Below are 26,409 nucleotides of genomic sequence, written 5' to 3' on the forward strand. Positions count from 1 at the left end.
TGCTTATATAATGCCACATTGTCTTTCTTTTTCACATTTCCCTACTTGTATTTCCTGCCTCACTGACAAGCACTGTTACTTCCCCCAGCTCCCTCCAGTCAGATTGACACCCCCCCCGCCCCCCACCCCCTCTCTATACATGACCTCCCTTCTCCTACTTTGGTGCCCTTTGCGCATATCCTTTCTGCCTGGAGCACCTCCTTCCTGTGCCCCGCCTTTCCCTGCCTGGCCAACTTGTATGCATACTTCCAATGGAACATGCTCTGCCTTCTTCCACACAGAGAAGAACCTTGGCACTCAGCGGACACACCTCCTTTACTGCCCTGAGCCTTGAGGCTGAAATATTGGAGGTGAGGGATACAAGAAAGAAAGGAGGCAAAGATGGCTCCCAGGTTTGGCTGAGCACCCGGAAAGATGTAGTTTCCAACTGGTGAGATGGGGCAGATGGAGGGAGGAGCGGGTTTGGAAGGTGCAGTCAGGAGCCAGGTTCTAGAAGTAGTGTTACGTTGGAATTGCCCACTAAGCATTCAAATGGGCATGTCGAGTGGGCTGTGGGATAAAAAAGGTTTGCGGTTCAGGGAGGAGGATCAGGCTAGAGACAAAGTTGGGAGTCCTCAGTACAGGCTGATATGTAAAACTGTTTTTTTGGATATGCGATTCTGTGGGATATAGGTCTTTCAACTGCTGTCCTTTAGCCTGGGACAGCTGGTCCTTCCAGTGGGCCCTGGCCCACCGCTTAACCTCACCCTCGCCCCTCTGGCCACCAACCCTTCACGACAGCTCCAGTCACCCCTCACCTTCCTCCCTACTCTGTGTATTCCCACAGCTTTCCTCCTTTGCCTGCTTGGTGACTGCTCCTCATTCTTCAAGGACCAGTGGACATCCGTTTTCTCTGTAGCCTCTTCCTGGAAGAATGAGTATTTCTCTTCTCACTGTTACAAGAGGACTTTGACCATTTGTATTGATACCCTTGGGCAGATTGCTTCACACTATAATGTAATACCTGTGTTGCTGGTAAATATTTTAGAAGATTACCCAATGTGTTTTCTCCTTGGTAATTCCTTCTAGCACCTCAACCCGAGCCTCTTCTCTCCTTAAAACCTTTTTCCCATGGCTTAGTCCTTCAGGGAAGAAATGATACAAGGTAAAACCAAACAAACAACAAAAACAAAGGGTAACTTCTTGGCTTTGAATTCTCCAATTTCACTATTAAAAATCCATAGCATCAAGAGAATAAGAAGATAAGCTACAGATGAGGAGAAATATTTGCAGATAGCATTGCCTAGCACATGGGTAAATAGACGTGACCCTCCCCTGTGTCTGGTTTATTTGGTTCAGGCTAGACCTGACCATTAGTGGGCCTTTCAGATTCTCTCCCCCTAAGTCTGGAATTAGAGCTAAGAGACACTTGCCCGTGTCGCAGGTCACTGGAATGTGACCCGACGTGATATGTGGAGGACTGGGGGTACTGTTATGGCAGCCCTGTTAGACTGTGAACAAGGAAAAGAGAAAAGCGGTCTGTTAGAGAGGGTGAAGAGCAGGGGCAGACATGCAGGGAGAAGGAATAACAGGAGGACATGTGACCCTGGAAAAGCCCCAGAATATTTCTGTCTGGTGACTGCGTCCATGAGAATCCCCATTTGTTCCACAAATTCTCTTTTTTTGCCTAAGCTAGAGTGCGTTTCTATTGCTGATAACCAGGTGATCGTTACCAACAAAAGCTGAATCTCCTCCAGACTGTGCACATCTTTTTTTAAGATTTTTAAAAGATTTTATTTATTTATTTGACAGTGAGAAAGAGAGAGCACAAGCAGGGGGAGCAGCAGAGGGAGAGGGAGAGGGAGAAGGAGGTTCCCCACCGAGCAGGGATCCTGACGCAGGACTCGATCCCAGAGTCCCAGGATCATGACCTGAGCCAAAGGCAGATGCTTAACCGACTAAGCCACCCAGGCACCCCCTTTTTAAAGATTTTATTTAATTATTTGAGAGAGAGGGAGAGAGCATGAGCAGGGTAGGGGCAGAGGGAGATGGAGAAGCAGACTCCCTGCTGAGCCGGGAGCCCAACGCAGGGCTGGATTCCAGGACTCTGGGACCATAACCTGAGCTGAAGGCAGACACTTAACCCACTGAGCCACGCAGACACATCTTGAGGGCAAAACCGACTCTCTAAATCCAGAAGCCTGGCCAGGACTCTGAGTGAGGGATTAAGGGAACAACCACTGTCCATGGAAGAGTAGGACTCCATTCGACAGAATGTTCTCCAGGACTCTGGGAATCCTGTTCAAAAGGTCTGTATAGCGAAGCTACAGGCATTCAATTTGGAGTTTGATGCCTCTGACCCCCACTTACCACAGTGCGACTTAGGAAGCCCCAATTTCCATAGTTGTCATATGCGGATCATAATCCCTGTGTCATGGGATCCATGTCAGTGTTGAGGGAAATGATTTATGCAGAAGGGCCGAGCCCAGTGCCTGGCCCAGGGAAATCCCTGCAAATGGAAATTGTCGTGATTTCTAACTGACATTGAGAATGACACTGTTCATTCAAGAAATATTTGTTGAGTACCTAACTGTGTCCTGGAGTGGCGAAAAGAGAGACAAGACTCCTAAGGTGCCGGCCCTCCCGAAGCCTACCGTCTGCCTTCTTTGTGCCAACTCTCTGGAGCAAGCTCCTCTTGACTAAAAAGGGTATTGAAAGAATCACAATTTGGGTCTGTCATTATGTGGTGCCTCTAAAAGCAGTTCTGCACGTGGTTATGGTTTCTGAATTTCAACAGCACTGTTTGTGGTTGTTCTCTGTTTATTTTTCATATCCTTCCAGTCAGACTCCATGAAAGAGAGCCAGCCACATTTGCATACTGTGCCATAAACACATTCATCCCACCTGCCTGCCTTCTGCTCCCGTGAGCCTCTGTGTTCAGTCTGAGAGCACAGACCAGATCAACAACAGTGCAGATCAGGGCAAAGTTCTGTTTCAGCCAGCAAGACTGATAACTGATGAGATTTTACCCCTGCTCTCTTAAGGCAGAATCAATCCGTTCTAGTTCCCACAGATCAATACCAGAAAGTGGCCTGAGGAGTCATGATGTATTTATTAATTGGGAGAACTTTACGGGGGGTCGGCGGAGGGCAAAGAGGACAAAAGTGAGCAGTGGTGATCTCAGGTTCAGGAGGCTGGCCAAGGTGGTGTTTGGCCTGCATGGGCAGGGCCTTCTAAGCAGCAAAGACTTGCTCTCCAAACTGTTGGCCGCACTTCATTGAACACCCTTTGGCATCTTACCATGTCTGACATACGCTGACTTTTCTCTTTCCTGATTATACTCATTATTAAAATTGTGAAAAATCTTAATTGCCTTCCTCCCTGATAAGGAAACTGATTGTTTTTTATTTTATTTTTTATCTTTTTCCAGATGTGTTGAAATAGAATTGACATGTATGTTGTGTAAGTTTAAGGTATACAATATGATGATTTGATACACATATGTATTGTGAAATGGTCACCATTGGAAGATTGGTTAACACACCCATCACCTCGCACAGTTAGCATTTGCGTGTTTAGTGAAAACATTTAAGATCTACTCTCTTAGCCACTTTTCAGTATACAATATGGTGTAGTTAACTCTAGTCACCATGCTGTGTGTTAGATCCCCAGAACTTGTTCATCTTGTAACTGGAAGTTTGTATCCTTCGACCATCTTCATCCATCTCCCACCCCCCAGTGCCTCTGGCAACTACCCATCTACTCTGTTTCTATCAGTCCTGTTTTTTAGATTCCTCATATAGATGAACTTATCCAGTATTTGTCTTTCTCTGTCTGATTTTTTCACTTAGCCTCTTGTCCTCATGGTTCACCCATGTTGTCACAAAGGCAGGATTTCCTTCTTTTTAATGACTGAATAATATTCCTGTGTGTGTGTGTGTGTGTGTGTGTGTCTGTGTCTATGTATCTCAAACTTTCTTTATCCATTTATCCCTCAAAAGACACGTGTGTTGTTTCCATCTCTTGGCTGTTGTAAATAATGCTGCAGTGAACGTGGGACTACAGGTGTCTCTTTGAGATCTCATTTTCATCTCCTTTGGGTAAATACCCTTTAGGTATATAGAAGTGGGATTGCTGGATGACGTGGTCGTTCTGTTTTAAATTTTCTGAGGAACTTCCACACTGTTTTCCAGGGGAAACAGTGATTTTAAATGGCATGTCAATATGACCAGCCTCAGGAGGTGACCATGATTGACAAAGCCAATTTCCTAGCCTCCCTTACAGTTAGGATGGCCAGGTGACCCATTTCTGGCCCTTGGGATCTTACCAGATCTGCTGGGGAATTCCTGGGAAAGATTTTGCTCCCCACCTGCTTTCATGCTGTGACAGAAGAGACTGTGACATCTGAAGCTCGAGGAGCCAGTGAGCTAACAAGTACAAACATAAAAGACAACCACCTGAGGATGTCAGCAAAGGATAGAAGGACAGGTGTTCTTAGTGTCTTCATTCTCCTCTAACAGGGAGACTGAAGGTAGATGACTTCTGGCTGGCAAAATAAATGCCTATTGTTCAAGCTACTCTTGGTTGGGTGTTCTGTTATTTGTGTCCATATTCTTAAGATGCTAAAATATAGATACAGATAGGCTAAAATAGAAAATGAAAAATCTCTATCCTCCCCCTACAGATAGCCACTGTTAAACTATTAATGTTTGGTATGCATTTTCAAGTATCTAATGCATTTTAATACATATAAATATTCATAAATACATATAAAATTAACAGGCTCATAGAATAAATGCATTCTGTTCTATACCCTGTTTTGGTTTATTTTCTTACTTAACAAAATATCATGGTATATTTCTATGTCAGTACAGCTTTCTTTTTTTAATGACTCGATCTTCTATTGCTAGACATTTAGGATATATCCAATATTTTCTCATTATAAGCAATGCTGAAATAATTATCCTTGAACATACATCTGTGTGCACTTGCCTGATTGTTAGACATGGACAGAGGGTATGCACGTATTAAATGTTGACACATCTATGTATTAAACAAATGTTTATTGAGGGGCTAATACATGGGGCACATTTATGCTTGATGAACAGATACCATGGTGGAGCTTTTAGTCTGGTGGGGAGACTGAGAATTTAACAGGTAAACAAATAGTAAATAGTTACATATTGTGATGAGTGATAAGTGGGAAATGAACAGATGTGGTATGAATACAATATGAAGCTACTTAGATGACCAGCGAAGGCCTCCAAAGAGGTGACATTTAGCTGAGAGTTTAAGGATGAGAAGGGCCCAGACCCTGTAAAGATGGTAAGGAGGAATGCCCTCGGTGAAATCCCCCAGGGAAGAAAGAGCTTTCATATTTAAATATCTAAAAGGAAACCAGTTTGGCCAGAGCAGCTGAGAAGATGGAGGGGCAGGCAAGGTCCAGAGAGCAAGAGATCTGGTCAGTTGCGTTGTGTTGGCGCATTTGAGTTTATTTTATTTTTTGGAAAGTCACTGGAGGGCCTTAAGAAAGGAAGTGACTTGCTGTTTTATTATTATTTTTTTAATGATCGCTCTGGTTGCTGTTTTCCATTGTTTGAATGGAGGCAAAGCCAGGAGACTAGTAAGGATGTTATTGAAGTGATCTGGGCAAGATAATATGGCGTGGAGTGGAGTATTAGGAATATACAAATGGATCAGTGGCTAGAAACAAAGCATTTATAAACAGGGAACTCAGTATATGATAAAAGTGTGTATTCCTACACTGGTGGTCCACAATTTTATTTACTGAAGTTTTATATTTTATTATTTTTTTAAAGATTAATTTATTCTAGAGATGGGGAGGGGGAAAAGGAGAGAGAGAATCTCAAGCAGACTCCCCACTGAGCTCGGAGCCCAACAAGGAACTTGATCCCAGGACCCTGAGATCATGACCTGAGCCAAAATCAAGAGTCAGACCCTCAACCAACTGAGGCACCCAGGTGCCCCTATGTTATATTTTAATATGTTAGATAACCCGTATTACTGCTCTAACAGATATTAAAATGTAAGTTATTATATTAATATGATATAAAATATATATAAAGTATGTTATAATGTAAGTTTCATATTATATTTTATATTCATTATTCTTACAAATTTAATATAATACTATTATTCAATTCGAAAAATTTTCTGCGTATTTTCCCATATTTATTTGTCAAAATCAGTTTTAAAATAATTTTGTCATGTTCCATTGCATCACATCCCCCAAATCATATTGGTTCTTTGATTTAGATTCCACTAAATTGATAAATTGAGTTAGGGGAGATATGACATCTTTGCAATATTGAGACTTCTTCCCCAGGGATTTATTATGTTTTTCCTTTTAATAAGGACTTCTTTTATGTCCTTTCAGTAAGGTTTTATAGTTTTCTTTCTATGGGCCTTCCCATTTCTTGTTAATGTTAAGCCCAGCTATTTTATAATAGTCGTTGCAAATGTGAATATAATTTTCTTTAAAAAATCATACTTTCTAAATAGAAATCACTGGTATTTAGTGCTATATTTAGGGGATCCTATAAGTAATACCTCTCTCCCTCTTCTGAATTTGGAAGAAACTGAGGCATAGATATAGGAAAGTGACATAGGAGATAAAAGTCCTGGAAATTGACAGAAAAATGTAGCTTTTGATCTGTAGCCAAGTCGACTTGCTATAATATTTCCCCCTGAACTGAAGAGATTTACCTCTGTAGTAGCTGGACAATAGTATCTCTCTGCACAAGAAACAGGTCCACTTGCCACATGTCGGGAGAACACATAAAAATATTTGCTCTCTGCAATCAGCCGAAGTCAAAAAGAACACAGAAGTTTCAATGGAAAGGAAGTCTTTTCCCTTCACATTTAGAAAAGCCATTGATTTTGGTGTTTACCTTATAACTAGCCATTTCACCAAAAGCTTTAAGATTTTTGGCTGATTCTCTTCAATTTTTGTTTTTAGGTACACACTTAAATCGTGAACAGATAATGACAGTTTTGTCTCTTCCTTTCCAATATTTGTTTCTTATTTATTTTTCATATCTTATTGCATTGGCATTAGTCTCTAGCAGCTATGGCAGGCATCCTTGTTTTGTTTCTGACTTAAATGAGAATACCTTTAGTGTTTCACCATTAAATATGTTCGTTGATGGCTTCTGATAAACTTTATCATGTTAAGAAGTTTAAATTTTCTTCCTAGTTTACTGAGAGGTTTTTAAAAATTTATAATTGGTGTTGAAGTTTATCAAATATTTTAAAGCATCTGTCTTATTGAAATACCCTGTGATTTATTTTTCTTTAGCAATGCACTCAATTTATAGATTCCCTGATGGTGAATTATTCTTTGGAATAAATCTTGCTTGATCATAGTGGATTTTGACTTGTTTTACATCAAGTTGGATTCAAACTACTAAAATTTTGTTTAGTAGCTTTACAACTATTATATACTTAAGTGGGTTGGTCTATAGTTGTGATTCACATATTAGAGATAATTGGAGAACTTTCAAAAGGTGGTCCTGGCTCAGATGAGTTTGAGAAATGCCAGGTTAAACAGTTTCTTTACCCCTGGACTTCACAGAGACTTTAATATACAAACACTTATTGTGATTCTCCAAAAGGTAGACTATAAATGGAAGCACTTTGTCAAGTTGTTTGACTATAGAGCCTCTTTTTCAAATAATCCATATTAAATTATCTGGACACCAGTGTTCTATACTGATCTGCAGTTCTCCTTTTTGGTGTAATCTCTATCAGATTTTTTTTTTTCCCTGTGTAACAGTTTAAAAAACATAGGGATTGTATGTCCCCTAATGGTTTGAAAAAAACTTGTCTGTAAAACCATCTGAACCAGTGGCATTTCTGAGTGAGACAGACACTTGGAATGCACACACTTGCCTTGCTTCCCCACAGGACATTTTCCCCAACAGCCAGTTCTGCTTAGAAAAGCCTAGAATGTGTGAAAATTAGACTTGATGTATTAGCAAATTGATGCCAGTCACTCTTGCGTGGCCCTCAGCTCTAAAGGCTCCAGCCTTCTGACCACAATTCTTTCAAATAGCAGGCCAGCTTCTGTCTGGGAATGCCTTGCTGGGGCTGTATAGGACATTTTTGGTTAAAGGTGCAGAGTTTGCTCCTGTCTTTGGTACCAGCCATTCTAGCTGAGAGTCAAGCTCTGGACCCCACTCCTCATCCAGCTTCATCTTATCCTCTGGCCTGCACCTCTTCCCAAGTACTGTAAGGCATCACTTCTGTAAACCTCTAGATGCTTCCCTCCAGGGCAGTCCCATAACCCTGATTGTGGGCCTCTGTGGGTAAATCATTTGCCCAGCATAAAGGGGAGGCAGAGAATTGCTGGGAGATTGGGGTCATTTTGAGAGGTCTGTTATTAATAGGGTCTGAGGCCTGGCTAAGCTTGTGTTGGGTCCATTAGGACAGTGCGGTCTCCTGAACTGGAGTGAGCAGAGTTGAAGGAATGGCCTGATGTTCACTAAAGCCTGGGGGTGGGGGGGGTGGGGGGCAGGTGTCTTGCCTGCAAGAGGCCAACGTGTGTGTGTGTAAGCCGGGGGGGGGGGGGTGTCTTCCCTGCAAGAGGCCAACGTGTGTGTGTGTGTGTGTGTGTGTGTAAGCTGGGGTGGGGGGGCGGGTGTCTTCCCTGCAAGAGGCCAACGTGTGTGTGTGTGTGTGTGTGTGTGTGTAAGCCGGGGGGGGGGGGTGTCTTCCCTGCAAGAGGCCAACGTGTGTGTGTGTGTGTGTGTGTGTGTGTAAGCCGGGGGGGGGGGGGTGTCTTCCCTGCAAGAGGCCAACGTGTGTGTGTGTGTGTGTGTGTGTAAGCTGGGGTGGGGGGGCGGGTGTCTTCCCTGCAAGAGGCCAACGTGTGTGTGTGTAAGCCGGGGGGGGGGGTGTCTTCCCTGCAAGAGGCCAACGTGTGTGTGTGTAAGCCGGGGGGGGGGTGTCTTCCCTGCAAGAGGCCAACGTGTGTGTGTGTGTGTGTGTGTGTGTAAGCCGGGGGGGGGGGGTGTCTTCCCTGCAAGAGGCCAACGTGTGTGTGTGTGTGTTGTTCATCTCGGCGCCAAGAGGCCTGGGGGCGTCCAGGATTCTTAGGCTGTGCTGAAGGGCTGGTTGAGTGAGGCCTAGGAGAGCTGAGTGGGCTGCGGGGCCCTGCAAGAGACCAGCTTGGCGGAGGGGAGACTAGTGCCCAGACTCCAAGAGGCCTGCGGCTCCCGGGGCTCGGAGGCCGGTCTGGGGGCCGCCCGCGGGCTCGGGGAGGCCGGGCCGGGGGCGGGGGGGGGGTGGCTAGCGGGCTGAGCCTTGGGGGAGGCCAGGGGGAGGCGGGGTGCCGGCCCGGGCGGCGGCGCGGGCTCCGGACGCGAGGGCTCGCGCTCCCTCCTCCCGCCCGAGCCAGCCTCGGGCACCCGGCGCCTCCCCCGGAGCCAGCGCCAGAGCCGGGAGCCCCGGAGCCCGGCCCGCCGCCGCGGCCCGCCGAGGGAGCCGCGGCCGCCGTTGTCGCTGGTGCCGCCGCCGCCGCCAGGCCGCGCCCCGCCCCTGCCGCCGCCGCCGCCGCCGCCGCCGCCGCTCCCCGGTGAGGCTCGCGCTCGAGCTGCGGCGCCGGCCCCGCCGCCTGGGCCCCGGGCCCGGCCCCTCCCGCGCCGCCCGGGCGATGAGAAGCTGCTTCTGCGTGAGACGGAGCCGGGACCCGCCGCCGCCGCAGCCGCCGCCGCCCCAGCGGGTAACAGTTAAGTGAGGCCGGGCGGGCCGGGCGCCGCGGAGGCTCGGTTGAGCCGGCCCTACTGCCCCGGCGGGCGGGCGGGCGGGCGGGCGGAGCCGGGCCGCGCCGAGGCCTGCGGGCTCGGTGCCCGGCCCACCGCGGGGACAGGCCCGGCGGCCTCTGCCCCGAGTCCGTGCGCGCCGAGACTGCTCGAACACCGGCTTGGCCTTGCGGCGGGCAGGCGGGAGGGAAATCAGGGATCCGATTGCCAGCAGCACCCCCCGCCCCCCGGGCCGGCCAGGTGAGGGTCCCCGAGAGCCGCCCCCCGCCCGGGTAGGTGGTGAGGCGGCCCACCTGTGCCCAGGCCTCTGCGGCCACCTGCACAGACTGGGGACAGTCGTTTCACTGGCCCAGCCTGGGGTTCAGCTCTGTGTGGTCACGTGGGTGCAGACCAGCTTGCACCTGAGCCTTGAGCATCATCTGGGGTGCGGCCTTCTCTGTGACCTGGACACAGCAGAGAGGACACCCAAATGTCAGGGCACCTGTCTAAAGGTGAGGTGCCCGGCCTGGGCACCCAAGACCCAGAGTACCCATCCTGGAAGCGTGGTGGGTGTGTTGATGAGCACCCCATTAAGACTGCGGCCTGAGTGAGGTTCCGGGGCAGGGGCTGGTACAAGAGCTATGGCTGAGCACCAGGGGACATCAGATCCCCAGCGACAGGCCCCGGTGAAGAAGGCAGACCCATGAGCATCTTTGTCCTCTTTGTTACCAACAGACAATTCTTCCTAAAGTATCAGCCTTTTTCACTACTGAAGATGTGACTCTTCTGTCCCCTGCCTCTCAGCCTCTTCAGCAAGGAACAGAGAGGAAGGCCCCAAGAAGGCAAAAGGCAAATGGTTGTTGCCACTTCTCTGCTCCCCACCCCCACTCAAGAGCCAGCGCCCACTCAGATTTCTGCCACAAAAGCCACAGCAGGCCAGCGACTCTTTAGGGGCCTTTGTCTCTGTTGGTTCCTTCTCGGTATAATCTCATCGTACATTTCTCGACAGCTGGCTGGATCTCATCTCATTTTCACACGGGGTGGAAAAAAGTCTTATCAGCTGCACCAGAGAAGCCTTAGAAAAGTTAGGGGATAAGCTCTGCCCAGACAAACCAAAAAGCTCAGGGTACTCAGAAGGTTAGTTACAGGACATAGGGGACACCTTTCTTGTTCACTGGAATTGTTTGAGATATTGGGCCATGCAGAGAATATTTAAATGGAGCCTCTGAGAGATGGGACCTCTGCTGGGATCTGGGCATCAAGGCCCATGTGAACCAGTTGATTGGTTCATTTGAGCCCAGAATCATCTTTTCTGATCAACATTTTTCCTTCCTTCCTCCTAGCTCTTAGGCCACACTCCTGATTTATGCTGAAGGCATTTCCCTGCCTGCCTCCATCCCACTGACGGGCTTTCCCCACATTCAGCTGCAGCAGTGCACCCATGGTTAAATGCAAGGACTTTAGAGTTAGACCTCAGCTGAATCCTTGGCTTTCCTACTTACTGTGTGTTCTTGCATAAATTAATGAACTTTTCTGAGCCTCAGTTTCCTCATCTGTAGAGTGAGGCTAACATCTATCTCATAGGATTATGGTGAGCCGTGAATAAACTATTGCAAGAGAAGCATTTAGCTCTGTGTCTGCCACTGGGCAAGTGGTCAGTAAAAGTTAGTGATTATCATTAAGTGTTTGTTAACTTATTAATCAGAAGAGTAGCTTCATTTTTACTTTTTCTTTACAGTGTCCTTTTGTTTGTGGTTATTATTTAGCTCTCCTTAGGACAACTAGGAGGGGATGAAAGAGTAAGAACACAGGGCTTGGATTTGGGGGTTTGGATTTGAATCTTAGTCTATTTCCTGCAATCTGAGTGACCCTAGGCAGGTCATGGAACCTCACGGAGCCTTTCTTTCTTTCTTCCTTCCTTCCTTCCTTTCTTTCTTTTCTTTCTTTCTTTCTTTCTTTCTTTCTTTCTTTCTTTCTTTCTTTCTTTCTTTCTTCTTTCTTTCTTTCCTTCTTTCCTTCCTTCCTTTCTTTCTTTGCCTTTGCCTTCCTTCCTTCCTTCCTTTCTTTTTTCTTTCTTTCTTTCTTTCAAATATTTTATTTATTCATTTGAGAGAGAAAGAACACAAGGGGAGAGGCAGAGGGAGAGAGAGAAGCAGACTCCCCACTGAGCTGGGAGCCGGACATGGGGCTTGATCCGAAGACCTAGAGATCATGACCCAAGCCGAAGGCAGATGCTTAACCATCTGAGCCAGCCAGCTGCCCCTCACAGAACCTTTCTGAATCCCGATTTCCTTCTGTGTAAAAGTGGCATAAGAATATAACCTACCCCATAAGGCTGAATGAGTTGATGTATGTGAATGCATGTGGCACTGCAGAGGGTGTGGGGGAGTCCTCACCAAATTTAGGTGGAAGCCAGAGGCAGACCCTGGTTTTCTGGGTTAGACAGTTTGGAGTGGGGAGGGGTTATAAGAAAAAGAAAACAAGAATATCTTGCCTTTGTACATTTTACCAAACCACCCGACCATGTGAACACATTGCTGGGTCCTCCCAGGAAAGGGGTGGGGGTGGCCGAAGGTTCATTGCTATTAGTTTCATGGCAGATCTGCTTCTGGGGGAGTCCGAATCCAAAAGTCGTGGGCCCCTCTGCCTCAGCAGGTTGGAAGTGCTCCATGCTTCCTGTTCAAAGAGCGACATCCTTTGCCACACTGGAAAGTAATGATGGAGTTGGAGCCAAGCATGGGAAATGTCAAAGGTGCTATTATGATGATGAAGATAACAAATGACTACATGGCTGATGTGGTGGGCCGAGGACACTGTATTTAGTTGGTTGCGGTTGAATGAGCAGTCTCCTTTGCTGGTTGGGTTGTGGGAGGGGAGGCCTGGAGTCCTTGAATGAGCTGCCTCTCTCAGGCTGTTCTTGCTCTCTCGGAGGCCCTCCCCGGCCAGTGTTTCCCGGGCCCCACTGGCTCTCCTTGGCCTCCTGCTTGCGGCTGCCCTTGAGAGTTGTGGTTTCCCTGCGTCCTGTGCACGTTGGCAGTGGGGTTGCCTGTGTTCGCTCTCCTCCTCTCCGCCGTGAGGGAGGCCGAGCCCCCACAGGCTGTACCTGACATTACCTCCCTTGTTGGGGACAGCCTGTGGGCACGTGTTTGGTTTACCTGACACACTTCTGGTGAGATGAGCTTGTGCAGGCTGAAATGTAAGAGGCCCATGGGCCTGGAGTCGGGGGGCCACAGACCCAAGCTTTGTAGCTCCTCCTTCCCTGAGGACCGGAGGACCATCTTGTTGGGCTGTGGCTAGAATCAACATGAGATCTTTCTAGATACACACACACACACACACACACACACAAGGCATTGTGTGTGTGTATGTTTTAAACAGATACTGATCAGCAAAGCAAAATATTCAAAAGAATATTCCTTGACCCTTTAGAACCAGAGCAGAATAAGTGAATTCTTAGTGTGCTAAATAGCCCTCAGATGTTTATGAAAATGCAGATTCCAGAGCCTCACACCCAGACCTTCAATCAGAATATCTAGGGGAAGGGGACCCCAGAATCTCTGTGTTTAGTAAGAACCTTGGGTTGTACTTCTGCTTACTGAAACTCGAAAACCACACTTGTAGATGCCTTTTTTAAATTGTAAAACACACAGAACATAAAATGTACCATCCTAATCATGTTCAAGTGTACAAACCGGTGGCATTAAGGATATTCACATTGTCATGCAGTTAATCTCTGGAGCTTTTCCATCTTGCAAAACTCTATACTCATTAAACAGTTTCCATTTCCCCTCCCCCCAGGCTCTGGCAGCCACCATCCTACTTTCTGTTTCTATGAATTTGACTTATCTAGGGCCCTCATATATGTGGAATTATATAGTATCTGTCTTTCTATGACTGGCTTACTTCACTCCACATGATGTCTTCAGGGTTCATTCATGTTGTAGTTTGTGCCAGAATTTCCTTTTTAAGCTGAATAATATTCTACTGCATGTATGTACCCATTTTGCTTATCCATATCTGTCTGCGGACACTTGGGTTGCTTCTACCCTTTGGCTCTTAGGAATAATGCCATTGTGAACACGGATGTACAAATATCTTTTCGAGACCGTTTTCAATTCTTTTGGGTATGTACTCAGAAGTGGAATTGCAGACCCTAGAGTAGTAATTCTATTTTTAATTTTTTGAGGAATCCCCATACTGTTTTCCACAGTGGCTGCATTTCCATTTCCACCAACAGTGCAGCAGGGTTCCAATTTTACAAACCTCGCCAACACTAGTTTTTTGGCTTTTGATAGGGGCCATCCCAGTGGGTATGAGGTGACAGCTCATTGTGATTTTGGTTTGCATTTCCCTAGTGATCAGTGATGTTGAGCATCTTTTCATATGCTTGTTGGCCATCTGTATATCATCTTTGGAGAAATGTGTACTCAAGTCCTTTGTCCATTTTTTTTTTTACCAAGTATTTGTTTTTTGTTGTTGTTGTTGCTTAGTTGTAGGAGTTCTTTATAGATTTGGATTTTAACCCTTTAGCGGACATGTGGTTTGGATATAATTTCTCCCATTCCATAGGTGGTCCATTTCCCTCTGTCAATTGTTTCTTTTGATGCAAGTTCTATAAGTTCTGTATACCATATAACCCTGTAGAGGAAATATTATTATCTATTATTCCCGTTGTAGGGGGGTGGACACTTGGGGCGGGTAGAGCTGTCGTGCCTGTGGTCACACAGCTGTACGCAGTACGAGAGCCGGGATTCAAGCTCAGGGCCCTCTGACTCCGGAGCTAGCGCCCTTTCCGTTCCCATTTCCCCACTGAGCTAATGACAAGGCCCATGGAAGTCTGCAGGCAGTGGCATGGGTTCGAGAAGCCTACAGTTACAGGAGAGGAAATACGAATGAAAGACTTGCGAATCTCTTCCTTCCTTCCCCTTTGCTTAGACCTTAGAAATAGCAGAGAAGTGCAGACAGGTTTTTAACTCTTTTGTTTATCTGTTTGTTTGTTTAAGCATTTCGTAAGCTTGTTTCAGAGCCCATCTGCTACCCGCCGTTCCCCCAGTGGTCTGCGTTCGTTCACGCTGCTGCTGATCCGGCATCTTGTGCCTACTGTACCTTCACTACTCTGTACCCTCTGTCTTTCCAGGAGGCTAGCTTGAGCTCCCGCTCTTCCCTCTCATCTCCCCAGCTCACCCAGGCAGAACGCAGTGTCCCCTCATGGGCAGTCCCTTTCTTTGGGATGTTTCCCCCAGCCTAGCAGTTCCGCGGGTGGCGGCCGCGTCTTTTTCGTCGCCGTATCAGCCGATATAGTAGCACTTCACCTGGGCCATGCATTATCCAGTCTCGGCCCAAGCCCAGACCAGTTAAATCACAACCTGGGGGTTGGAATGGGCAGCTGTGGCTTTTACTAACTCCTTAGGGGAGTCTTCTGTGCAACCAGCCTGGAGACCCCCTGGCCCCTGCCAGGCCCTCATCCAGCCTGCTTGGACTAAGTCACAATCACTTCTGGAGCTGCTGGGAGTGCTGGGAGTGCCGCAGTCCCGCCTCCCCGCCTCTGCAGCCTGCCTGTCCCTAGAATTGTGGTGTTTGTCCTGGGCTCACGGATGCCCAGCCTGGCGCTGCCATCGGAAGGGGCCTGCGGGGCTGTTCTTGCCATTGCCCTTGATGCTTTGTGTACCCTTCTTAATTCAGTGAAAGAGGGGCAGTTTTGAAAGGATGATGGGAACCTGATACATCCTTCCTTCCTCCCTCCCTCCCTTCCTTCCTTCCTTCCATCCACCCACCCACCTGCCCCATATCCATTTATTGAGCACCTACTGTGAGCTAGGCACTGGGGGGACATAACACCTTTGAACAGCTACTGTACTACTGGGGAAAGTGTGCTACAACCTTCTGAGAGGCGAGGCTGTGTGTTTCTATGTGTGTATACATGCGTGTGTGCACGTGTGTGTGCTAAGACCATGTCCTTGGTGAACAGCAGGGTTCTCCGAATGTGACCTGGATTTTGAATGGTGGGGCAGGTATCCTATGGGAGGAACTAAGTGCTCTTGGCTGACCTGTTTGGGGAGGGAGAGACTGAAGGATTCTTCCTGAGGCTATTCCCCATGGATAATCACATTCAGGTTTTTGTTTCTGTTCATTCATTCATCAAACATCTAATGAGTACCTGCTGTCTAGTACCCAGAGTTCAGACTGTGGACCTGCTATTTGGCCGTCACCTGGAACTTGTTAGAAATGCAGCTTCTTAGGCCTCATCCTACACTTTGTTGTTGCCGCTGGGACTGGGTTCAAGAGTGTCTTTTAACAGACTCTCCAGGTGACTCACCCTTGCTAGTGTTTGAATCCCTGCTCCAGAATGTTGGATGGTCCATCATCGTCATTGCGAACTCTCCCTCACTGCTTACACAAAGGCTCTCCGTAAATGTTTGTGGACTTACTGCTGTGTGCCAGGTCCTGCCAGGTACTGGGAATATGGGAGATGCTTCAGGGGGAGGATGACACGTTCAGCCAGGACATGTGGGTGGCAACAGCCAGCAGGGCACTAGATGCATACCTCTGAGTCTCAGGAGAAAAGTCGGGGCAGTGGAGGTTATTTTGGAAGCCCTCAGCATACAGGTAGAAAGATTAGATGACAAAACATATGAGAAGAAACTCTCAAGACCCCTGTGAAAGTCAGAGAGGAGGGTGGTGGTGATGGGATGTGCCTGGCTGACCTGAAGCCAGGTGTTCTGATGAATTCCCACCTGGCAGCCCATTTGCTTGGTGTTGAGGTACTATTGGCATTTTCACTCTGTAAACCAGGGTAAGGGTGTGACTTCCCTTATGTCCCTGCACATCAAGAGAGCATGTCTCTTGGCTCCTCCTGGGATGGTGTCCATTTGTAGAGCACCTGCCTTCTGTTGGGGTTCTCCTTCTTCCTTCTCTCCACGGGACAATATGGCACCAAGACTTGATGGGAGGGGGCAGGGCTGACCCTCGTTTGCAGTGTTTGTGGGCAGGTGGGGGTGGGGCACAGTGTACTGGGGATTGCCCCTGTACCCCCAGCACTAGGTTCCCTGGCTGTGCAGAGTCGGGCCTGTAAGAGGCAGGGCTTTGGCTACTGCAGGGCTGTAGAACTTGATCCCGGATTTATTTTTGGAGAGCAAATTCTGGGATCTAGCCTTGTACTGTATGAGCTGCAGCAACGTGAACCCTAGGCCTGTATCACATGATTTGTGGAAAATCCATTTGGTATACAAATGGTTAATAGAAATCTAAGCATTGGTCAGGTAGAATAATTGCGTGTATACACCAGTTTCTTTTATTAGAAGTAACAGGCCTTTACTGGGGAAAAGGAAGTGCTCACCATTGTTAGTTCCCTAGCTGGAAAATTCTTTGCGATCTAGGAGAGCTTAGAAAAATATTTGCTTTAGTTTTCTAATATCTTAGCAGCCTTCCCAGCAGCCTGTGGTCTGTTGCCACCTGACCATACTCAACAGTGTTTGTCAGGGTGATTTGGCTTCTGACGGGGAAAGTGGTCCAGACCAAGTGCAGGAGGCACCAGGATGGCGTTCTGAGGTTCCACAGTGGACGCCTCTCAGCCAGTGCACTGTCCTCCATGAGTAGCTCCAAGAGCCGGCTGGCCACTTGCTTGGGTGCTGCATGGACTCAGGCCACAGCCTGCCATCTCCCGAGGAGGTAGGTCTCTGCACCTTCGCTGCATGCAGGCAGCCCAGTTTGTGTGTTTGTGTGTGTGGTGGTGTGCGTTGGTGAAGCCTGGCCGTGGGCTCCCTCCAGTGGGAATGAGGCCGTGTCCATCCGTACCTGCTAAAGATTTGTGGGCAAAAAGGTACCAGTAATCATGGGGCAGAAGGGGGCCTGGGTTCTTGCAGACCGCCGCTGCCATGGGAAACAGGCAAAGTAGCTGCCCCACCATGGGCACAGTGGCAGCCTTCACTGGGGGGCAGCCGGTTCTCAGTCTCCACCCCGCTGTTGGTCAGGTTCCACTGCTCTTTTTTTTTTTTTTTTTTTTAAGATTTTATTTATTTATTTGACAGAGAGATAGAGAGCACAAGTAGGCAGAGAGGCAGGCAGAGGGAGAGGGAGAAGCAGGCTCTCCGCTGAGCAAGGAGCCTGATGCGGGGCTCGATCCCAGGACCCTGGGACCATGACCCGAGCCGAAGGCAGCCGTTTAACCGACTGAGCCACCAGGCGCCCCCAGGTTCCACTGCTCTTATCCACTGCTCTTCCCCAGCCCCGCAAGCTGGTGGACGCGGGCAGACAGTTTATGTCTTTTGTGCCCTTGACTTTGGATTTCAGACAAGCTGATTGCAAGTTCATCTTTCTGTAGGGACTTAATTAATCCACTGGTTTTGTCATTTCAATTACAGTAGCCCAATTTAACCTGCCCCCCCCACCAATACTTTGAAATTACTCTCCTCCAAAGTTGTGTGCGAGTCATGCCTTCAGCCCTGGGTGGGCAGTGCTGGCGCTGCTTCTGAGCTGGTGGGGAGGCCGAGTCTGGGTTCCTGCTGCACCTCCTTTGATGGAGCGCCCCCTTCCCCCCTGCAGTTGTTGCCCCCCACCCCACCCCTCTGCTGGAAGGGCCTCGGTGGAGAGAGGTCTGAGCTCTGTTAGTTGGGTTTTGATTTCAGTGCAGGAGTTGATAAAACGAGATAAACCCCAGGCTCACAGGGCCAGGGAAATTAAACAGAGATGATATCAAAGTTCCCCTGAGTTTTCAACTGTGATACAGTAGCTTAGTTTTCTCCCAGACTGGGGCCGGGGAGGCACGCCTTTGATTCTGAAACAATATTCAGCATCAGTTAAGCCCAGCACTGCTGACTTTTAGGGATTATAAGCACACTGTTGTAGTAATTCTTTGATCAGTTACAAGGGAGCAGTGTGCTGTCTGTATGAGAGGCTGTATAGTTAAAGTTCATTTCTCTGTGAACCTGGGATGACAGCATTGCCAAGGTGCTGCAGGGCTGGGCGCCGGGGCCTTCCCCAGGTACTGTTTGCAACACTGCAGGCAGAGTGGGGGGCGGGTTTTCTCCTACCCAGCCTTGTTGCATAGTATTCATCAGGTATGACATGGAAAAAATCCTCGTGGCCTGGAAAACACACCTCACCCTAACTGATCGTTTGTAGCCCCAGTATGTACATGCAACACACACACACACACACACACACACACCACAACACATTCATACATACTCTTCTGCCTGGCGGATAAATCCTCTTGGGGCAGACATAGGAATAGCAGCCCCTAGCCTTGGAAATGATATAGTGGAGGCTGGCCATGCACCCGGGGTAGAGATTGGGTTGGGAATTGGGGCCAGATGACCCACGAGGTTAAGTGAGGAGAACCAGCTCAAGGTCAGTGTTGCCACTGCACTCTCCCTGTGTCCACCAGCAGACGTGACTCCTAGGTACCATCACCAGCTTGATTCCTCACCTGGCATTTACTGACAACTGACTTAATTTCAGGTTGGTTCAATCTTTTAGTCCTGAGAAATCTCAGCCTCCGTCGTCTTGTCATCTAAAAGACTGGTCAACTTTTGGCTCTCCCTGCAGAGACTCCCCTTGCAGCCAAGCTTGGATGGTGGAAGTTTCCCTCAATTGCTCCCCCCTCCTCCTGGTGGGCCTCGAGACTTCCCGTTGGTAATGGAGCCCCTGTGTGCTGTCGATTGCACGCGCACGGTGCTATACATCAACCTATTCCCTCCTGTGCAGTGCTCGGATCTCCCTCATTAGGCCTAAATTTACCTCCGTCCTACACAAACATGGCCTTAGCTCATTTTTATTGTTGTAAATTATTTATGAGGGAAATGTTGAATCTTGAAACTGAGGTGTGAGGAAAATTAATCCCATGTTACTTTTATCTTTCTGTACTTTTCTCCCCCTTGCTTCACTTATTGGGCTATAGCTGGAGAAAGAAGAGCTTTGGCATTTTTAAATATAATTAGTGTTGAAACTGCTTTCTCAGTTGGGTATCAGATGGGATGTTGGTCTCTCTGCACAGTGTCATGGAAAGCAGATCAGATCTGGGAAGGAGGACTAGAGGTCCTGTTCAGGTGGGCCGGCTGCCGGTTGCATGGCAGCTGACAACTCTGGGCCTTCTTCTCTAAATTCTTCGTCTTCTCTAAGATAGAGGTAATTAGACCTAGCCACCTTCCAGGTTTGGTATGATCATCAGTCAAGAAGGAGCCTAAGAAAGCTTTCTGAGAATTGCAAAGCACTGTACAAATGCAGCTGGTGTGTTAGTGTGTTTTGTGTGCAATTAGGATTTTGAGATAGAGGTGGGTCTCTATCTGCTGCGGAGCTGCTGAGGATGAAATCAGGGGTTGCTGCAAGTAGGCCTTGGTATTTTATGTTTTAGACCAGCATTGCCTCTTGCCACACAGGTTAACGTTGGTCTTAAACAGCCCGCTCCCCACCCTCCCCTCCCCGGCAGAATCTGCTCTGCAGGCTTGCATTAATGGCCTCTTCTCCCCTCTCAGAGGCCTGGCCTGTGACCCTGGGCGGCTGAGTACTCGGCGGTGCCATCCCTTCTGGCTCGAGGCTCCACACAGCCCGGGAAACGTGGAGTGCTAGTTAATAAATGGCCTTTTGTTAGGAAGGTCAATTGAAGTGACGGTAGAGACGCTGTTAAAAGTAATTTGCAGTCAGAAAATATGTAATTCAGGGCAAGCTGCTTTGAGTGATTGCCTCTGCCATGGATATCTTGGGCGTTTCTCATTAAAAGCTTCCTTTGCTGGTGGTGGGGCTTCCTCCACCGCCGAGCCGGCCGCGGCCCCGCGCCGCGAGGAGTCATTTGTCTGTATTTCACAAAGGCTGCCTTGATCCCCAGGGTACAGCAACTGGGGGGAAAGGGAAGAAGGAGGCGTGCATCCGAGATGCTCTGTGCTCATGCTCTGCTGTCGCATCCTCCCGTCTGCAGGCTGGGCTGCGGCCGTGCACGCATGGGCACAGGCCGCCGGCTCCTTTGTCTGCCTCAGCCGGGGGCAGCCCGCAGCCATCTTGGAACCTGCGGCCCGGCTGCCGCCCCGGTGCATTGTGGGAGCGGCCGGGCTCCCGGGGGCGAGTTCCCCCACTGCCCTTGACCGCCGGCTTCGGGCGGGGAGAGCCGTTGTCACCCGCGCCTCGCGAGGACGTCGCGACCCGGGGACGGGACCCCATCAGCAAATAAAATATTTAGTCCCATGCTGCCTCCTCTCTCGCTCACAAAGTAGAGGCAGTACTATCTTAATAATAATAATAAAAAAAAAAACTTACCTCGGATGTTTTATTAAATTCACAGCATGATATTTTAGCACTGGCAGAATTTGTGCATTCCGTTAATGAGTTGTTAATTGCAAAGCGTTTTGGTAACCAACAGCAGGTACCCATATTTTTCAAACTGCAGCAGTGTTATTTTCATGCTACCAATACTATGGGATTTTCCAAGTGATGATACTTTTTGATTAGTGTTTGCTTTGGACTGGGCTGATGCAGCTATTTAACGCTAAACCTTCTTTACTGGGGGGCACGCATGCCTATTCATTCAATAAATACTTCCTGCCTACTTTGTGCAGGAAGCGCCAAGCCCGGTGCTTTATATAAACCTGCCTGGTAAATGAAATTTGAAAATAGAAAATGATGCAGTGGTGTGGCATGGTATCCTACCCCCTGCCCTGGGCTTCTAGAAGCTCATTTTCAGTAGAATTAAGTAAAGCATAACTTAGTTTGGCTTTTGTCATGAACCGAAGTTGAGAGTGTGGCTTCTGCCAGGCACTTCCTAGCCTTGATTGGAGACTTGGCTCAATTTCATTGACAAGTCAGTTTCCGGAGCCTTTTTGTGGGCTTCAGGGGACACTGATTACATGGGTGACTTGCATATAGCATTCTGATTGTTCCCATTTAGAAGGCTGCAGTCATTTTTAATAGCCTCTGCCTTTTCTGATTCTAGGCTGAGAACTAAGAATATTTCTTCTCCCTGCCTAGTTAGGCAGGGTGTTTGGTTTGCTTTAGAAGCAGTAACCAGCTTTGAGAGATCTGGTAGACCTACAGTCAGTGGAATTTAATTGCTGCAGAAGGAGGTGGAATTTAACTTGCTCTTTTTCACTGCTTGTCCTTTTAAAAGTACTAGAAGTCATTTACATAGGGTGTTACCTCTTTTATTTGCTTTCTGGTGCCCTGCCACTCCAGCTGCCCAGACCCAGTGTTCTCTATATTCTCCTTGTCTCCTCTGGTCACATCAAGAGGCAGTCAGCAGCAGAATAATAATTCCAGTTCCCCTCCCTTTCTCCTGAAGTGCCCAGCAAGAATTATGGTCATTGTTAGTATTTAGCTTTGAGTAAGTGCCCACATGACCTGCGGGATTAAACACAACAAAGGCACCTGCCAGTCCTCCCAGGAATGGCGCCTACCATATTTCTGGCCACTTACGCTGGACCTGTGGGCCCCAAACCTGCCAGTCTCATCTGCTTTTTGTTGAGTGCCCACTGTGTGCCAGGGACTCCTCCAGGCCCTTCGTTTAGGTGACTCCCTTAGATCTCACGGCAGCTCTGTGACTGTCCATATCGTGACCTCTTGCTTGCTCAAAGTCACCAGCCAGTAAACCATGGAGCCTGGACTTGAACGCCGTTCCTTTGCCTGCATTCCCAGAACACTTTCTTCCATGTGTTTGCAAAGCTCTGCCTACTGAACAGTCCACGCTTGGTTGTGCGAGAGGCTGTGGATTTGGAAGTCTGCACCTCCACAAGGAGATACTGTAAGGGAGAGAAGTGAACAGTGACGTTAGATTCAGCTGTGTCTACTTTCTCCTCAGAGAAGCTGTTGGTATCTGTTCAGAAGTCAGGCAGCTTGTTGAGAGTGGGAAGAATGGTTTGCTTCTGGGTTTGAGTCAAAGTTACCTCTCCGAGCAGGGACGGGCCCTCATTAACTATGTTCGCTCAGTGTTCAGAGCCAACATGAGAAGAGCAGGGGTTAGAGATGACTTGAGTTCTTGATCTGAGGAAAGGGTCAGGTAAGGCTGGGGCTCCTTTAGCCAATTCAGGTATATGGAGCTTAGCTCAGGATATTTGCGCCAGGATTCCGGTTCTGTTTGAGACTTTGTATCGTTCACTTTAAATGGTCAGTTTGAATTTTGTGCTTTCTTTTTCCTTTTCGGAACCAGGACCAATCCACCATGCCTGAAGTCAAAGACCTTTCAGAAGCTTTGCCAGAGACGTCGATGGATCCCATCACGGGAGTGGGGGTGGTGGCTTCTCGGAACCGAGCCCCAACAGGCTACGATGTAGTAAGTCAAGATCCACTAATTCAACCAATATTTATCTCCTGTGTTCAAGACCCCCCGAACCTTGTGTGTAAATGTGCTCCTTGCCTCTGGGAACTTAAACAGGGAGGGAAAGCCTCACCAGTGGGAAGGTGTGGGAGTGTCCTGGTTTGGGAGTCAGAGGACCTGAGTCCACCTGGGCTGTTTCCTGGCCTTGGCCGAGTCACTTGACCTCTGTGATGGTCATTTTCATCTTCTGTAAAACTAAAGGGTTGGCTCTGTTGATTTCTAAACTCACTTCCAGTTGTGAAATTTCAGGAACAGGATCCAAGAGTCTGAAAGATCTTTGTCATGGGTTGTCATGCATGCATAAGTGTCATCAGTGTATTGCCATACATTCTCATAGCTCTTTACAGTTTGCAGAGCAGTTTCCAACCTTTCCAAGTGAAGTCATTTGACTCTCACAGTTCCCTGGAAGGCTAGGAGGGCAAAGTAGCTTTTTCACCACTTTGCTGATTAAGAGAACCCAAGCTCCGACAAGTGAAGTGACAGAGGGCCGAGGCCCAGTCTTTGGGAGTGGTGAATCAGGACCAGACCGACCCCCTTCCAAGTCCACTGCTCTGACTGATCACATCACTACAATTTAGCAAAGAACTTGCTTTGCTGTTCAGCTGGCGTCTGTGGTGGTGTTCAGTAATACTGATGGCTGGAATTGGTTATTTTGTTGTTTCAATTAGATAAATTGCTTAAAAGGTGCAGAGTAACATTAGGAGGGTTTAGTTACCAGTGACTGTGGCCATGTGTCCTGAGATTCTAAGGTGGTCTTATTTTCACTTTCCTCATTTTGTTTAAGACAGCATATTGTTCTTGTTTATTGAAAATGTGCGCCAAGAATGTATAAGAATAAAAAGAATGCGAGGCTCATTAGCCAGCACTGAAAACCTGCCACCATGATTAGATTAGCATCTGATGTCCCAGGGGTGGGAGGGATACAGTGCCTGGTCCCGAAGAAGCCCTAAGGCGTGGTTTCTCAACCTTGACACTAGTGACATTTTGGACCAGATAATCAGATAATTCTGTGTTGGGGGGCTGTCCTGCGCTACATATATAGGATGCTTAGCATCCCTGGCCTCTACCTATTAGATACCAGTAGCATTAACCTCCCTCCCCCCCCCCCCCCGTTGTGACAACCAAAAATGTGTGCAGACATTGCCAGATGTCCCTAGGTGGAGGGGACGGAGGGGCAAAAGCAGCCCCCGTTGAGAAGGCTGTAGTATACATTGGCTCAGCCAACACTGGGTCCCGTCCAGGGGAGGAGAAGCCCGTTAAAATGCTCCACATCACTTCCCCAACTGTTTGAAAGCTTACAAACATTTTAAAAGTGAAAGGACAGGGAATCTTTTTTGACAAAGATTTGAGTCTTACCTGCTGTCTGACTTCAAAGCACTGTTTGAATGTATAACTTGCCATAAAATAGAATCATTAGATATGGCTTTGTGCCATAAAACTCTTGGGGAAGCTAATAAAAATGTTCCCGATTTGAGAAGCCAACGTGTCTTTTGATGAATTAGATATGAAGCAGCAAGTCATGAATCAGGGCAGGGGCTCAGTGCTTGCGATCTCTGGGAGGACTGGCTCAGGGGTTGCTCTCCTGAGAGGGCTCATGCGGGGGGGCTCACACCCAGGGCATGGGTCTCCACGTCTTCTTGCTGTTCTCCTTTGTTGATTTGGTGTCTTTAACATCCTGTTTGTACCTTTGGGGTCATCTTGAAAGCTTGGCTAGTGGGTGGCAGATGGCCTTTGATAGTCTGGTTTTCTGAAAGTCTTGGTAGGTCTGACAGGAGCAGAATCTATCCCTATCATTTTCTCCTAACATCTAGCTCAGGGCAGAAGAGCGCAGTGTCAAATGAGTAAAATTAATAAGCACATTTCATGATTATGCTGTACCACGCATTATAGTGAAAGGTGAGCAGGGCAAGAGGCTCCCGAGGGTCAGCCCGGCAATTACCCAGCCTCCGCACGCGGAGATGGAGAGTGTCCGAAATCCCTCTGAAAGCCCTTTCGGGGAGACGGGTGGGAAATGTCTCTTTGTACTGACCGCTGGGTTGTTCCCAGATAGGATCTGGTTCCCTAGAAGTCTGACCCTGAGTTCAAGGGGAATGGGGCGGGGGGCGGGGAGGCCAGGGGGAAGAGAGGCATTTCCCATTCCTTTTATCCGGAGTTTCATAGAACGTCAACCTCCAAACTGAACTGTAAGGCATTTTATGGTGGCGGGCTTCCGAGAAGCTTAGACAGAACTGCAGTGGCTGAGGGAGCCTGCTGTGGATTATGGCACGACCCCTCTCTGCCTGTCACATCTGTGGCAGGATTAATCCCTCCTGTGCACAGAGTATGGTCAGTACTGTGACCACGCAGCCCCGAGAGTTTGGCAGGGATGGACCGCTGACCCTGGGCAGCACGGCCACACGCCTTGCTGCTTGTTTGAAGCCAAAGATGCCACATGTGTGTTTATAAAAATTTAAGTTTATAACTTCTCTTCTCTCCAGGTCAGGGGAAACTTCTTAGGCTAAGGGGTGGGATTATTTGCTAAACTTCTTAATTTATTGTCCCTATTTCTGCAGTCCTCTCTGAAATAGCCTGTCCTTTCTGTTCCACTGCCACACTCTCAGATCTTAGAGTGACTGGTGGTGATCCTTCCTGTCGTCAGAGGGCGGGTGGGTCGCCTGTGTCCTTGTGACGTCATTGCAGCTGTAAGCCGACTCTGTGGCATTTGCTGAGGGTATTACATGCTGTTTTTATCATATGTAGATGGTCAGTTTTCAGCAAACCGTAATGCCTAGAAGCACTTCATGCTAAAACTCTTCTGTGCAGAATTAATCTTTGATTCCCGAGTCACTCTGGGATATAGCAACATCTGAAGGCATCAGGCTGGCCATAACTGATGGCCAGTGTGGGTCTGTTTCTATGTATTTCTGGCAAAATACATCCTAATACATCCTAACTTTTATATCCTTTTGCCTTTCTAAACAAGTGCTTACAACTCAGAGACTAAAGCCTCCAACACCGTATTTATGAGATGACTCTCTCCAAAACGGAAATAGCTTCCTTTGATAATATGCTTTTTGGTAATATACTTTTTTTTTAAATTTTTTTATTCTTATATTATCCCCATACATTACATCATTAGTTTTAGATGTAGTGTTCCATGATTCATTGTTTGTGTATAACACCCAGTGCTCCATGCAGAATGTGCCCTCCTCAATACCCATCACCAGGCTAACCCATCCTCCCAACCCCTCCCCTCTAGAGCCCTCAGTTTGTTTTTCAGAGTCCATCGTCTCTCATGGTTCGTCTACCCCTCCGATTCCCCCCCTTCATTCTTCCCCTCCTGCTACCTTCTTCTTCTTCTTCTTCTTTTTTTTTCTTAACATATATTACATT

At 48.0% G+C, this 26,409-nt stretch overlaps 1 protein-coding gene across 8 annotated transcripts in view; it reads left to right on the top strand.

The window, feature by feature from the left end:
* MVB12B (multivesicular body subunit 12B) overlaps positions 1 to 26,409 on the top strand; it is a 268,277-nt gene that overhangs the window by 65,664 nt on the left and 176,204 nt on the right. For 5 of the 8 annotated variants that reach the window (XM_064579178.1, XM_064579180.1, XM_064579179.1 and 2 more), the window contains one exon: positions 22,870 to 22,992. In XM_064579178.1, coding sequence (XP_064435248.1) covers positions 22,882 to 22,992 — 111 coding nt within the window. In that variant the 5' untranslated portion in view covers positions 22,870 to 22,881. Of the gene's footprint in view, positions 1 to 9,540; positions 9,728 to 17,128; positions 17,409 to 22,869; positions 22,993 to 26,409 lie in introns of those variants that run through there. The other 3 variants (XM_045883153.3, XM_064579176.1, XM_045883152.3) reach the window with 3 other exon arrangements.

This window comes from Mirounga angustirostris, unplaced genomic scaffold, assembly GCF_029215605.1.
Source record: "Mirounga angustirostris isolate CCGP_5_RB_7025 unplaced genomic scaffold, mMirAng1.0.hap1 SCAF_15, whole genome shotgun sequence".
Lineage (NCBI taxonomy): Eukaryota > Metazoa > Chordata > Mammalia > Carnivora > Phocidae > Mirounga > Mirounga angustirostris.